The sequence below is a fragment of the Nyctibius grandis genome, chromosome 9 (genome assembly GCF_013368605.1).
Source record: "Nyctibius grandis isolate bNycGra1 chromosome 9, bNycGra1.pri, whole genome shotgun sequence".
In the NCBI taxonomy this organism is placed as follows: domain Eukaryota; kingdom Metazoa; phylum Chordata; class Aves; order Nyctibiiformes; family Nyctibiidae; genus Nyctibius; species Nyctibius grandis.
In genome coordinates, this window is record NC_090666.1 from 27,010,335 (window position 1) to 27,025,923 (window position 15,589).

General features: G+C 46.2%; 1 protein-coding gene across 1 annotated transcript in view; it reads right to left on the reverse strand.

Annotated features, from left to right (window-relative positions):
• Positions 1-7,745: 7,745 nt before the first annotated feature.
• ABCA12 (ATP binding cassette subfamily A member 12) overlaps positions 7,746-15,589 on the reverse strand; it is a 91,008-nt gene continuing 83,164 nt past the window's right edge. Inside the window, exons 47-54 of the mRNA XM_068407315.1 lie at positions 14,746-14,855; positions 13,997-14,141; positions 13,717-13,851; positions 11,440-11,543; positions 11,077-11,169; positions 10,521-10,626; positions 9,633-9,770; positions 7,746-8,389 (exon numbers count right to left, since the gene is read on the reverse strand). Of these exons, the coding sequence (XP_068263416.1) occupies positions 8,270-8,389; positions 9,633-9,770; positions 10,521-10,626; positions 11,077-11,169; positions 11,440-11,543; positions 13,717-13,851; positions 13,997-14,141; positions 14,746-14,855 (951 nt within the window). The 3' untranslated portion in view covers positions 7,746-8,269. The remainder of the gene's footprint in view (positions 8,390-9,632; positions 9,771-10,520; positions 10,627-11,076; positions 11,170-11,439; positions 11,544-13,716; positions 13,852-13,996; positions 14,142-14,745; positions 14,856-15,589) is intronic.

The following is a 15,589-nucleotide window of genomic DNA, read 5'->3' on the forward strand; positions in this document are numbered from 1 at the left end:
CACTTGAACATACCAAGCACCAACCCCTATTTTTGTGCTCTGATTTTCCTACAATCCCTCCTCTCGGTTCACCTCTAAGGCAAGTGAGATGGTTTGTGAGCTCCTCCGCAGAAAACTTCCCCTCCCAGAGCCTGTGCACAGCCCCAGCCCTGCGCCCACGTTGCTCCATCCCGCTGCCGGGACCCCCCTGCAAACAGGCCCTTGGGGACAGGAAAGCCTGGTGGCACAGACCCTCCCGTTTTCATTAGCTCAGTGCCGAGCACCTCTGCATGTCACAGCCTGGGTGGAGGGAAAAACAGCTTCCCATTTTTTAAGATGATTTCAAGGACTTCTATAAGCACGTAGGCTGACGTGCTCCATTACACAGGCCAAACGATCTCACCCAGCAATTTCTGCTTGAGCCAGAGCTCAAAAACGCCAAGGGGGGTGGAAGGGAAATACAACACAGCAGCTTTGATTTATCAGGGTGAGGCTGGTGAGTAACACAGCAACTCAGCAGTCCTGGGATGACACCTCTCTCTCCCCCATTTAACTTAGCAACTTGAGAAGTGGCAGTATATTGTGCAAAGGGCACTACACTAGTGTCATATACAGCTGATTTCAAGCACTGAAATCACCCCATGTAGGGTATTCACAGCTGAAAAACAACCCCTATAGCATCAAGACTCTCCAAGGGAACTTTGGAGGTTTCTTGCTCTCATGGGTCACGGCTGAAGCCCCACAAACACTCACCCAGTAGTTAGATTTTTCTGTACACTGGCAGAGTTATGTCATTCTGGCACAGGGGATTTCTGTAATGGTTGCAATATGAACTTGGTCTGAAACGGCATCCCTCGGCTCTGCTGCCTTCGCTGTCAGCAAAGGCAGGGCGACAGGCATGGAGCAAACCATCACGTCCCTCCTCCGCATGGCCGTGGCTGAGCCATTTTCAGTGTCTCCATCCTTGCAGGCATCCGGGGCCCCCAGATCTGGCACATTAAGGACCTTTGGAGGTTTGCAATTTTTTTTTTTTTTGGGAAAACACCATTTCCCAGTTTAAAGCCAAAACTGTTTAAACCAGGTCCCAAGCAGCCTCCCCAAGCACAGGCTTGTACCTTAGGTGCACATACACTGCCTAGTTTTCAGCCCAAACCTCCCAGTGAAGGTCCCCGTTGCTGCAACTCCATAGTATCCCCTAATCCTGCCCAATTTCACAAATCTGAGTTTATAACCCAACCCCGAGGAACAAGAGGCTCCATTTAACCCAGCGAACCTCAGACAGACAACCAGGGCGATTTATAACAAACGCACAAGCTGTGCCTTCGCTGCCATCCGCCGATGCGTGGCAAAGAGCTGCTTACGGGTAAAAAAAGCTGCTCGCTGAGTCTGTAATGAGGATGGTCAAATGCTGAAGATGCAGAACGCAGGTTAAAGGAGAGACCTCGCTGCCCATGCGAGGGAGGAAACCTGTACAGCCGTGTTCATGCAGAGGGTTATCGCAGCCTGAAGCACCAGCCCAGAGTAAACGTTCCCTTTGCAGTGCTGCACTCCCCCGAGAAGCTTTAATAATTTATAGGGAGGCTCTGAAGGCTGATAAAAAAAAATGAATAAAGAAGTCAGCCCAAGCAATCGCTCTCTTCCTCTTTCACGGCAAGTCTCGAGCTGCCCTTGTCTGGCTGATCAGGTGTGGCTCTGATTTCCCGGGTTCCTGAAGCAGAACGGATTCAGCAGCCTTGCAGCCTGCTTTGCGGTGATGGATGGAAGTGATTATAATTGTTAATCTGATTAAGCCTATGGTCTCAAATTTTGCTCGTTTTACTGACATTGAAGGTACTTAAAGAAACACTTGAGGAGGAGCACCTGAAGATGTATGAAGCACGTGCTTTTGTGCACGTACTGCTATTGATCTTAGGGCACGATCTAGTGTGAGGTGATGTGGTTTTGCATTAAAATTGGGTCCCTGGGTTATCGACACATGCCAGCCCTCAGGCTGGTGGTACAACAGGCACAGAGTCTCCTTCAGCTTTGCTTTCTCTCTTTGACAGGATTTTAAAGAGGAATTTTCGGGGAGCAAGACGTGGTCCCCCAGCCTGCTGCAGTCCGGAGCCACCTGGCTATAGGCTGCGACAGGGACTTCAACTAAGGCTACCAGCCGAGGACCGCACCTCCTGACTTGCACCCGCTGCGTCTGGTTATGCTCAAGATTAGAGATAGAAAAATATTCTGAGTTCCTAGACATCACATAACTCCCCAGAGATGACTGAGGAATGCCTAGAAGTACTCTGGTGTTTCTAGCATTTCTTAATGTTTGCATTGTTAATTTTTTTATGACTTTTCTTATCAAAGTCAACTGAAATGCTTTAGCTTCCACATCTCCTGGAAGCAGAGTATGTTCAGTCACTGCAAGAGGGAAAGCCCTATGCACCAAAAAAGGTAAAAAAAAAATCTCTTACCTTTCAGAAGCACCTGCATCTTAATTGCTCTCCAGCAATCATTTATTAGAGAAAATTGCTGTTAAAAAGCTGAAAAGGGTCTCTGTGTTTCTCCTCTGCCTTGATCCTAGGGCTGGCTGAAGACAAATCAGAGGCAGCCCTTTGGGGTAAGGTTACCCAGCTCAGGTAAGGGCCCTGACTCAGCCTGTGAGCTTCTCCAAGCTCCCGCTGCAGCCACCCAGCAAAGAGAGGATCCTCGAGAAGGTGATTCAGGGCTCTTTCTATCAAGCTCCATCCCTTCTGATCCATCCCAAAGCAGATCTGTCCACAAAGACTTTCCACTGCCAGCCCCCATACTCTGAGGCTGCAGGAGCAAGGGAAAAAGCCCTCACACGGAGGTGCTCACAGCTGGGACTGACACCCCAAGGAGCACTGGGTGGCCTGTGTCAGCAGTCACCCTGCTCCTAGGCCAGGCTGGGCCACCCCAGGAGCTCTTCCCCCAGCACAGGAGTGGACCACAACTTGGTGATGGAAAACCATGCAGAACTCCTCTGGAGCTCTCAGAGATATGGGTCACCAGGCAGACTTCAGTTCTGGGCTGATGGTCCTCTCAGCATATGTCTATTTGAAACTGTACTGGTGTAATTAAAGGTACTCTACTAACTGGATGTGCAACCCTGAGGAAACTCCTTTAATTGCATTTCAATGTGGTTGGTATCATTTTAACTTAAATTCGTGGCTGTCTTGTGCAGGAATAACCCAATTGGGTCTGGTTATGGAGAGGCGTAGCATCCTGCTTCCTCCTCCTCATCACACTCTGGATGCGCTTCAATTTGTTAGTCTCCGGCTGTGCACATTAAAGCAGAGAGCTGCGTAAAACCCCTTTGGCTGCTAACTAGGACATCAACAGTAGAGGGCTGAGAGTTCACCTTGACCTGCTAATGGAGGTAAAAACCTCAATTACTACCCTGTCTTCACTTGGATTTTCTCTTGTATGTGTTATCATAAATTCTGTCATGCCCTGAAGATGCGTTGTTTCTTTCTTTGGAGTCAGTGAAGACCTGAGCTCTTTCTAAGAGCTGCTTCATTTCTATCCACCGTGCCTGTGTGTAGTGAAACACCCACTGTTTAAAACTCCAGAGCCTCCACTGAAGGAGGTCGGGGCAGATGATCAGATTGTTGCTTTGAGCCTCAAAGCTTGCGGGAGCACCACCATTTATTTCTCTTATCTCCCAGCATGGGGCCCACAGAATTGCTCTCCCTGGCGATGGCCTCTTTCCAAAAGTCTCTTCTAGCGGTAATTAGCAACGAAGTGGGGGGCTGCACCCCCCAGGACCCGAGCACTGTGGAGAGGTGCCTGGTTTCAAGCTTTGCTCTGTGGGTTGCAAGCACACGTTAGATCTTTTCTTCATGCTTGGCTGAATGAGGCCACTGTGACTGTTCCCTGTTTTGGCATGTGCCGGCTTTCAGGTGCCATGCTGTGGGTCAGGCCCCAGCCCCAAAATATCGATACCCCTTGGGGTGACCTTATGCAACTCTCCCCATGCTACAGGTATTTTGGGGGGGCCTGGTCTGGCCCAAAACAGGCTGTGCTGTCTATGCTGCTCTGAGCACAGGCTGCATCCCAGCGCCGTGGGGCCAACCGCCCTCCTTCATTACCAGTGCTGCGTATGCAAGTAGCGTGAGGAGCAGAGTCAACACTCAGTGCTGGCTGTGTCCCATACTAATGTTGTTCTTACTATTTCAGTGCCATCTTCCTTATTTCCACCCTCTCCCTGAACAACTACATTAATTAGAGTGATTTTTTTGATTTAAATACTGTCGTGGAATAGTAATTCTGGTGAATTCATTTTTTTTGTCATTCCCCACTGCTTCTTTTCTCTGCTGCCCTCTCTTTTAATACACTGTTGATATTTTGTTATAGCTATGCGAGATCACAGCTGTTGTCTGAAAAAAAAAAAAAAAGAGAATGAAATTGTGCTATGTGCTGTTGCCATCCAACAACCAGTTTTCTTCCTCCATCAGCTCACAAAAAATCCCTTCGCCTATGAAGTGCAGGAGCGTACATTTTTCTTGGCTTGTAAAAAGCCAAAAACCCTCAGAGCAGCTTCAGTGAAGCTGCAGCAATGTGAGGAAGTGGAAGGTCCTGCGACAGGCTGGGGCCCCATCCTGAGCCTGTCAGGAGGTCGGATCCTGCAAATCCTGGACCCCAGGAGTTGAGTCTGTACAGGCAGCAGGTCTGTGGGGATCACCCGCTCATGAGTTATGTTTACCTGGACGTGTTCATTTGACCTGTAAACATGTTTTCTGATCCGATGCAGTAACAAAACCACTCCTGCGGTTCTCATGAAAGGACAAGAAAAAATCCAGTTAGTCTCTGAATTTCTATTTCCTGTAGTGGTCAGGGCTGAGAGAACCATTGCTTAACGTCGGCCCTTCTGGACAGCTTTCCTCAGCCCCTGCCAGGCCTTTTCTGACCCTGCGCAGTCAGCCTTCAGTGGCCACTTGAATCGAGACAGAAGCTAAGCAAGGATCAGGCTGGAGCCGCGCCGTGCTCTCAGCAGCAGCGCCAAGTGAGAAATGAAGGAGGGCCAGGGTGGAGATTTGAATCATCGTCGTCTCCGAGTCCACAGCTCCAATTACAAACCTGATTTGAATCAGTCTCACAATCCACATAACCAATTACGAAATTCCTCCTTGGCTTCCTGGCCCCGGCCTTGCATAGCGATTGCGCTGCCTATACCTTGTGTCTGTAATATTTTAGAGTATTTTTAAATTAAGCTGAGTTGAGGCCCGTGCAGTTCCGATTAACACATACGGACTGTGCGATCGCTCCGGCAGGGCTTGCCCGGCCCTGTTGCTCCCTGTTGCCTCGAACAAGGGTTACTAGGGTGGCTGAAGTGAGATTGCATTAAAGAAATGAGATGAAAAGCTTGTTTTCCCCCTGGACTGCAGCATTCATCTCTTGCTCCGGGAGAGGTGATGTGCAGTGCTACACAGAGCGCTCCTCTGTCCCTTCCAGGGACACCAGGGTCAGGGTTTTCAATGATCTTACCTCCCTGCTCAGGCCAAAGAAAGGACTATGGTTGTTGGCTGCCTGGCTTTTTTTTTTTTGAAAGCAGAGTAATGTAACGCAAACATTTCTGAAGGGATTCAGAGAGGGCTGACAACGGGGGGCACCTGCTATTGCACCCACACATAGGCGGGGTGAAGATTACCTCAAGCACCAAAGACAGGGAGAGTCCCCCATCCTTCCCCTGACACGTACAGCCTGCTCATCATCTTTAAGACAGATTTTATCAGTTGTTTTCTTAGGCAGGGCTCTGTGTTTCTGGTCACCCCCGGAAGCAGAATCAACCCTCCTCGGGGAGTCAAAGGGGTGAAGAGAAACCCGGAGCTGGTGTTCCGAGGCAGGACAGCATTAGCTATCGCATTTGTCATGCTGGAATCAAGCCTGGGGCGTGTCCTGCCTCTGAGAGGGACAGGTTGGATCTGGGAGGCTCTGCAGGGAGTAGGGACATTTGTCATGCGACACAAAAGGTCATTCAGCCCCTGGTGATGTTACATCCAACCTCCTTGCCAGATGCTTCAACCCCCTAAACAGTTGTAACTGCTTCTCCACAGGTTTCAATTAAATTCCCTGAAGTATGTAAGCTTTGGCTTGTTGGGACCAATACCTACAGACTTGATGGCGATAGCAGATGTTTTATTCTTACCTGTGAGTGAAAACAGGGAGCGTATATCATGGCCGTGACACATTTTGCATGAAGCAGATGTTTCTATTAATGCCACAATTGGGTGGAAATTCAAAGGCTGCTTTTTGCTTTTTTTTTTTGAAAACTCTCTTTTACCCAATTAAACTGCAACTTGCTGAAGTATTTCAATGAATCACTTCCTTTTTTTTTTTTTTGATTAGTAGGCTTTAAAGGGACAAAAGAATAGCTTTGTATCAGTCTCCCTCAATTAAATGTAAAGTACATCTGGACAGAGTCTGAAGATCCATCTTTCACTGGCAGTTGCAAAGCCATTGACATAATAAAATAATACTCTGATTGGTATTACAAGGCTGCATTTAAATCATTGGCATTCATGTTTCCAGTCCTTTGGAGGGAGCACAAGCCCTCCATTAGAGAAAAGCTTAATTTTATACTGTGATCTGTGTAAGATATGCAATGAAAATGAGCAAAAAAGAGCTTTTGCGGAGCTGGAGACGTAATAATAGAAGCTACAATGAATGTCTGGGCAGCTTTTTCAGTTCCTTATAAACTGCAGGTGTCAAATGCATTCTGGAAAGAAGCTGAATTCCAATTTTAATTACAGTCAGCAGGTTGAGGCATCATTCAGGGCTGGATAATACCTTCAATCCGTAACAAAGCTCCTCGTGCTATCAGTCAGAAGTTTACACTAAGATCAAGGAGAAAACGTGACCTCCTTGCAGTAGCTAAACTCTGAACTTCAGTATCCCACTGTAAAATCGCGAACACCCTTGATATTTAAAGTACCTTCCTCGTGTGATTACCTCAGCAAGCCTTGGCATCAAATGGGAACTGAACTAGTAAAACTCCTCTGATGATAAGGGTGAGAAAGATGTGGCATTGCAGCTTTCATCTGAAGTGTCCTTTGGCTCAAATTAGGAAAAAAAAAAAAAGAAATAAAGAGTAATATTAAACTCTTCTACCTATTAATGATTCTGGGGGGAAAAAGCAGGATGTGTGTGCTGCTGTGCTGAACTCAGCTACTGGGGGGCTGCTGCTCAAAGGGAGGCAGAAGTCTTGTTTAAAGCCAGTGGGCAAAAGCCTTTGAAGGAGAAGCTAATGATGCCTTACTGGGTGGGAAAACAGCTCTGGAGTTACAGGGGCAGGCAGCACACAGCTGCTGAGGAGGGAGGTCACTGAAAGGAAGCAGAGAGGCAGAGCCGCCTGCGAGAGGGAGGCTGGCAGAGGCAGATGTAAGGACTTCTGAGCAAGGGAGAAGCTTGTCGCTTTTACTCTGCTCAGGGAAACACAACCTCGTATCAGAGGATTCAACCAACACACCTGCCTCATACTGTTCTTCTGCCGTAATGGAGAAGCCCTGAAGAAGAAAGGGGCTGGTTGTTGAAATGATCTTCCGTTGGGTACCAAGAGCCAGGAACTGCCTGGGACTGGAGGACTTGACTTACTCCAGGAGTTACACAGAGCTGGAATAAACTCCAGGATCAAACCGAAACCACGGGAAGTGCTGACTTTTTAAAATAATTGTATTTGTACTGACATAACCCACACATACAGCTAAGTTTTATGTCATTACCAAAGATGGCCCCCACCAACGGCATATGTGACTCTCAGTACATAACACCTACGTCCTCACAACACCCCTGTGAGGTAGGGCAAGGCCATGAACCCCGTTTCACCGGCGGGGAACCTGTCAAAACCGAACGACTTTCTCCTGGTCACCCAGAAAGTCTGTTGCTGAGCAGGATTGGAGTGTGGGCTTTCAGACCTGCTTTTTTGTCAAACACCCTGCACTGCTGACAGCTCCTCTGCACCGTCACGGCCATTTCTGCTGTAAGCAAATGGCCACAAGCAGCAGGTGGTGTCAAATTAAGTCCTCACAGGCATTAAAGTGATCATAAAACAAGAACTGAGGGGGGAAAAAAAAGAACCTGTGGAAAGACCAATCTGATTTGTAGCCAAATGCCAGTCTTAAATGCCTACCATGATCCTAGTAACAAAATAAGTGCATACGAAAAAAAGTACTTTAAGAAAATGTGACTTTTTCTCCCCACCATCCCAGAACCATAGAAAACAGGGCTGGAAGAACCCCAAGGGGTCATCAGATCTTTTCCCCAGGTTCTATGACCCTGTGGTTGGGTCCCTTCAATAGATGGAGCTTATGGTGCTATCTTGGCTACTTGTGTCAGAGCTGTCCAGTGTCACATCAGGACCTGCATCCAGGCCATCAGGATCTGCTTGGTCTTTAGCAAAGTTGATGAAAACCTAGAAGTTTAAAGGCAAACATTCAGTATGTGACAGCATAAAGAATTTATAATATGAATATAGAAAAGGAATGGCTGGTCATTTGACTGTGAGCCTGGAGAGAGTGCCCGGGAACAGATTCACGCTGGATTTGAGAAATTGAAATGTTGGGCTTCTATGGGCTCATGTAAATAAATGGATGCGCACTCCTGTACCGCTGAATCAACCGACACCTGGGATGCAAAGGCAGGTATTCCTGTACAAAACCTATTTGTCCTGCAGCTCATGTTTCACAAGTACTAACAAGGTAATACCCATGTGGTAGCTCGTTTTGATCACAGTGTAACGCAGCTATATTATTACTTTATAAACCCATCTGTCTCTATGTAATTGACATCCGTGCTCACACAACTGCGTATTATATAGATAGATATATATAATCACAGGTAACAGTCTTCATTTGAACAGTATCTAAGGAATACACAAAATATTCTTACAGGAACACTATCTGCAATCACATTTGCATATACACAAATCCAAGCTGTCCTCCCACAAAACACGACCTGGGGCTTCCTGCTGTTTCTCTGCCTGTTTCTCTCACCACCTTATTAAAGGAATATTGAGGACCTCCTCCCCCAGATCTCTCAAACTATTTGTAGGATTCCAGGGCTGCAGTTTTTGCTCCTGTCTCTAGGACAGACCTAATATATCAGATGCTGATGCTCAACAGGATGATTTCTTCTGGATAGTCCTTGTGACATCCCTTCAGCTGATGTGTTTCCTACAAGATTTTGATGCCAATGGGAATGTTTTTCCAAGGGAAAATTGAAAGAACTTAACCATGAAGCTAAGTTTGGAGAAATGCTAAATGAACTTACTTACAACCATACAGGACAAGAAAGAGCAAAATCAAGCAACTTTCCAGGATTGGTGGGAAAAGTCCACCCCCAGGAAGCCTGGCACTGGACTCAGGGGTGATTCATAATCCTGCCCTTTATCCACACCACAAGACTGCTGAAATCAGCAGTGGCAGAGGGAAGAACACATCCTTTATGCTACAGGCAGCTTTCTACGTGTGTTTTCCTCATGCCAGCACAGGTATCTGGAGGCAGTAGCTACTGATCAAGTAGCCCCAGGAGGAATATAGATGGAAATCCCTTTCAAAATGTAGTCTATTGTGTGCAGCAGTCCATTATGTGTAACCATCAGTCTGCTCCCCTGTTAACAGTTTCAAATGGATGGCCACACATCTTTAATTCCTTACCTCCTCTAATGTTGTCTGACTCACTGAGAAGTGCCTGATATCAAAGGCTGCTTTGCTGGTTTCCAGGAGATCAAATATATTTGCTACCCCTCCTGCAGAGACTGGAACATGATACTCCACCATATTGAAATGCCGATCCTGTGGGAACAGGAATGATGGGGTGAAGTTAAGAGGTTGCTGCCTATGAAGAGCCAACAGATCTGACAGGTGTTTGGCTGAGAACAAAAGCAAAGAGGAGCCGAACCACGGGAGAATGAAGGGGCAGAGGGTGTGTTCTCTCCTTCTGGCTCCCAAAGGTGAAGAATATTATTGTCCATTATTGACCAGCATTTCTCCATTGAGAGTTTTTGTGGGTTTTGTGACTGGGAGATGATAACTAAGCCCCAGAGCTGGAAGCTTGAGGGTAGCCGTAGCATTTTCCAGCTCCAAGGCTGCCATTTTGATTAATGCAGAGATTGGATTACAGACGATGGATGGCATTCATGACTCAGTTACTCTGCTTTTACAGTTACTCAGTTACTGGAAGCACCCAACCATCTCATTACCCCCTGAATATGAAGTGTGTCTCCATGCAGGCCAGGCTTCAGTGAGACCATTCACAGGGGCAGAGGGTCATCCCTTATAGGGATGACCTTATAGGATCAGCCACCTTATAGGATCATTGCAGCTGTTTGGCTGAGGTTATTTAAGCCACCAAGGAAGCTGGGTGCTCCAACCCTCGGACAGTGTTGCTGATAGCACTGACAAGTGCGTGTGTATGAATCCCTTGCACTCCCAGAGCATGGATCTATGTGCGCAGGGTGTTACAAGATGTCTGTCTTGCAAAATCCTCATGGTTAATTTGAAGGGATTGAGAGGGCCTCTCCTGAAAGCATTTGTCCTGCTTACCTTCAGGCATGTATTTGGAAAGTGTGACTTCATGAACTCTGTCAGCATCTCAGTGCTAAATGTGTTGCTATTTAAGTGCATCTTCACAGTGAATCCTCTTCCAAACCTAGGGGAAAAAGAAAATCACAATTAACACAGTAGGAAAGAGAAAGAGATAAAGAAAATCCTTTGAGAGTGCTGCACAGCCTCTATGGGGAAATCTAATCCAGACAGAGTGCAGCTTGAATGGGGTCAGGGTTGTTAACCTGGAGTGAATCTTAACAAGAAGCCGAGCTATTGTGACAACTAATAAAATTGAAGCTCAACCCTAACATGCATTTCACATTTTCAGAAGTAAACAGATTACTTTGGGGAACACATCTCAGGGAAAAAGGCTCTGAGAGAGTAGAATGTGCATTAGTTAACACAGAATTTCAACGGGGTATTAAGAAACATAAATCAGAAAATGACGTTATTTTGATGCCCTGTTAACAAAGGTCTCATGTTCTGAGCCCTCCAAGCTGTAGGTAACTCCATATGCCGTTCAGTACAAGTGACATAGGTACACGTGACTGACCTGCTCTTGATATGCTGCAAAGAGCCAATGCACTGAAAACTCCCATTCACCATAATAGCCAGCCTGGTGCAGAGGGCTTCACATTCTTCCATGCTGAAAAAGCAAGCAAGAAACTCTAATAAGTCATTGAGAAGGTGTAAAAAAATAGTTATTTTAGTGATCGGAGAACATTACTGATCTTCCCCAGAGTACTAAAGTGTTGTGGGTCTGTGTAGGCACCTACATTCAGCCTCCACAAACCCCCAAACCCGTCATAGCTCAGTGCCCTGAAATTCTGTGAGGACCAATGGGGAGTGTGAAGGATGGGCCTCTCCGTACCTCCTGCAGAGCCTGAAACTGGAGTCAGAGCCAAACCAGCCTTACCTGTGGGATGTGAGTATCACCGAGCATTTGTTCTGCACTTCCTCACTGATGATTTTCCAAAGGTGGCGTTTAGCATTTGGATCCATTCCGGAGCTCGGTTCGTCCTGTTGGGAAAGACAGCACTGAATGAAAATTTGCACTCAAAATCTGACCTTGCTAACACTTGTGCTCTTTTTAGGTCCGTCATCAGCATTGTTTTTGCTAGTCAGGACCCACAGGAGAGCTTACACTAGTACAGATCCGGAAGAATAATTATTTTCAATTGCATTATGGATTTGACCGAGAACTGCTTCAAGCAGAAGCAAGTCAGCTTGACTAAGACCTCCATCCTCCCTTTGGAACTGCACAGCTCCCATGGTGACTGGTGGGAACTCTCAACCTCCGTTGGACTCTAGAGGAACTGACTGGCTGTGACAGCACCATCGAAGATCAACCCTACTGTGCATTTTAAATATCCGTCAACACCACGGGCATAACCTCAGACAAGAAGTTATCAACAGGCACTTGGTTCCCACGTGCACCTGCGTTTTGCCTCCCTCTCAATATGCTGACAAAGCAAGTGTTGCATTTCTTCAGCGCAGAACTAGTCAGTCTTGATTTCACCAGGGCTGAACTTCAGACAAGCAACACACGTATTTAACTTTATACAGCAGGTGATGACTCAGCCAACTTTTCCCAAACCCAAGCAAGATGGCATCTTCCCACCCCTGCCTTGTGGTCAAGCTCACGCTTGCAACAAGATCTCTCATGGCGTTATTAGACAATATAACTGTGCATCTGGGCACGCAATGGCTGAGATGGAAATTAGACTCCTAAAAAAAAGCTTCTCCTTAATGCTCCACATCTCCCAGCTTCCACGCTCCAGCCTGGGGCTCTTTCTCAGTGATGCTCTCTAGATATTGGACAAGGGTTTAGGGAAATCCAGCCTAAATCTAATCACATTACAAAGTATATGACAGATGAGTTACGATAAGCTTTAAAAAACATAAAGTGTGTGTGAATGGAGATTTTTCAGACAGCACCAAGACCAAACGTCCTTCCAGGATGGCAGAACATGCCAAGTTAATACGTCACAGGACTGAGGCAAGCTACCACCCACTCACTGAGAGATTGCACATCAGTAATGCTACTTGTTGGGAGAACGATAAAGTCACGTAGATTCAGACTAGATATAAGGAAGACATTTTTTACAATGAGGGTGGAGAAACACTGGCACAGGTTGGCCAGAGAGGTTGCAGATGCCACATGCCTGGAAACATTCAAGCTCAGGTTGGATGGGGCTCTGAGCAACCTGATCTAGTTGAAGATGTCCCTGCTCATTGCAGGGGGGTTGGACTAGACGACCTTTAAAGGTCCCTTCCAACCCAAACCATTCTGTGGTTCTATGATTTAGAGAGACAGTAAGCCAGAGATGAAAGATGGTATACCATCTCCTATCTCATGCATTGCTGATAAAATTGTCAGCCAATTTCGAATTGACAAATTGTTATTGTTGAGGATAACGCCTTAGGTAGGGCTGAAATAGAACAGCTTGGGTTTAGGCAGCAGTCAGTACGGAGGAAATTTCCCCACCTTCTATTTTTATTGAGGTTTTTTTTATGTCACAAAAGCAGCTAGAGGGCTGGTGTATGTGGTCAGAACTCAAGGCAGTACTCCTGGGCTTGATACAAGTTGGAGCAAGGGAGATTTATGTCCACTAGGTATCAATTTTAATATTGGGAAAACTGCTCACAGAGCACTGCACACGTTCAAAACACAGCAATAGGAAAAACTGCACAAACAGGTATATTTTAACAAGGGCATATCTCATGGAAGAACTGGAAAGTTCAAAGTGAAAGACAAAAGGGGAAGCCAAACCTAGAAAAATAGTTTTATGTTCTAATCCTGAGGGAAGTTGCTCCTTTGCTCTCCTACAGATTTGGAGCCTCGTATGCTGCTTTTCTTGCAACACTGTGCAGGGTAGTTGATACAAAAAAAAAAAAGAAAGCACTGGGAACAAGGAGAATTTAATTGGCAAATATAGGATCTATTTTTCACCTCTGAAAGAGGCTAACAGAGAAACTGGCAGACTCATCATGCTCTTATGCCCTCAAAGAAAATTTGGGGGCTTGCTGGAATCTAAACTTTCCTCTGATGCATATGTTTTCAGGCTAAGTACAGGCATCTGGGGAGTTGTCCTGTAAGCTGTGCCCGAGGAGGTTTTGCTAAGCTGTCAAAGTAGCCCTGCCAGCCCGAAGATCTGCTCATCTTTCCCCCCGCAAGGCCCCCATTTCTCACCAGCAGCAGAATTGATGGATTTCCAATGAGAGCCAGAGCAGTCGACAATTTTCTGTTCGTGCCATAACTGCACATAGAGGTGACTCTGTCTTTGTAGGCCATCAGATTCAGCCGGTGGAGAAGCTGGAGTACAACCTGTGGGAGCAAGAGTACTGCTTCCACAACAATGTCCAGGCATAAATTACCACACACATACCGATTTATTGAAAGCCTAATTAAATTAATGTAAAGGTTTTCAATAACTGGAAAACACTTTAGGTCAAGCCCCAGTGTTACTCACTCCTTTGATCTCTCTCTCTGGGATGCCATGGAGCCTAGCATAGTAATACATGTGCTCTTCCACCGTCAGCAAGTCATCCAAGGCATCTTCTTGAGGACAGTAGCCAAAGAGTGACCAGTGTGCCTCACTGATGTCATTCAAGGACCTACGTAAGGAAGTTGGCAAGTCATTTTAAACACACTGAATTATCAATGCACTCTGGAATTAGACAGGAGAGAGAAAAACCCTTTCTCCTGCTTCCTACTCCCAGCCCTGGAAGGAAAATGCTACAAATTTGCAGACCTTCAGCTTTTAGGCCCTCAGTTCTGCAAAGGAAGACTTGTATTTGCAACGGCTGCTAGCCACGATGTCTAGTATACAGCTCTCCAATTACAGCCAGATGGCACAGCTGCCACCAAGCCTACTCCTGTTAAAGAGTGCTTTGAGATGAGTCCTATTGGTGTCCAGACACTAGCTCAGAAGTGGGATCACACTCAGCTGAAGGTCTGAGTCTGAACCCATTTGCAATGGAATGAAGTGGAAGAAACACCACTGAGAACAGAGGTATGACAGCAAAATGCAGACCCCTAGGGAAGCAACCATACCATCTTCAAAGGATGACATTCCCTGCCTTAGTTATTTTTGCTCTGTTTTGAATGTTTAATTTTGTCTCAGACTTTTACACTTCTTTTCCTTTGGCATCTAGCCTTAAAAACTGCTCCCAGGCTGATTTGCCCACGCGCTTTCCCCAGAAATCACATCCTTCATACCCAGAATGATCCTGGACCCGCAACCTTCCACTGGATGCTCCAATATCGCCTGTCAACATCTTGAAGATGGTCGTCTTTCCAGCTCCGTTCACACCAAGCAAGCCAAAGCACTGGGTTGTGGGAAAGAAAAGTAGAAATGTAACCACGCTGTATTTATAATGCAGAAATCCTGCTCTGAGATGAGTGCTCAGTGCATCTTGTCTCTTATTTTCCCTGGACCCTTGAGCAAGATGAATTGCAAGACCGGCAGAGGTACTCAGAGCATATGAACAGTATAATGGAGGTTGTTTATGGTGCAATATACTGCAGCTTATATTAGGACCATTTGTTTAATATGGTGAAGAATCAAGGATGTGTCTCTAATAGAGGCGTTCCTTTTACTGCAAGGTGCATTTTTGCAGCGAGCTCATCTGACAGGCCAAATCCTGATCATCTAATTTGTGCAAAGCCTCCCATTGACAGGAACAGAGCTATTCATAGGAATGAGGTGAGCGAGGTTTGTGCTGTCATTGTAAAAGCTTAATGCGACACAAGATTTTTGTCAAATAATCTCACTAATGCACTACATTAATAAGATTAAGAACTGTCTCCCTGTAGTGCAGTTCAGTATCTCATGCTAAAAATCTATGTTTTATTGCTAAGGTTGGAGATACACAGTTGTGTGTGGCATAAGCAATTACCATTGTGCTGATAATTACTATTATTTTGATAAGGTTAGTACAGACCAGCTGATGTGAAAATCTTCACGTGTTGGGCCCTGTGCAGATGCAACAGCATCGATCCAAGGCTCTTCCCCACCCTGAGGTCCATGCAGGGACAGTATCTGTGCAGAGTTTGCGGTGCA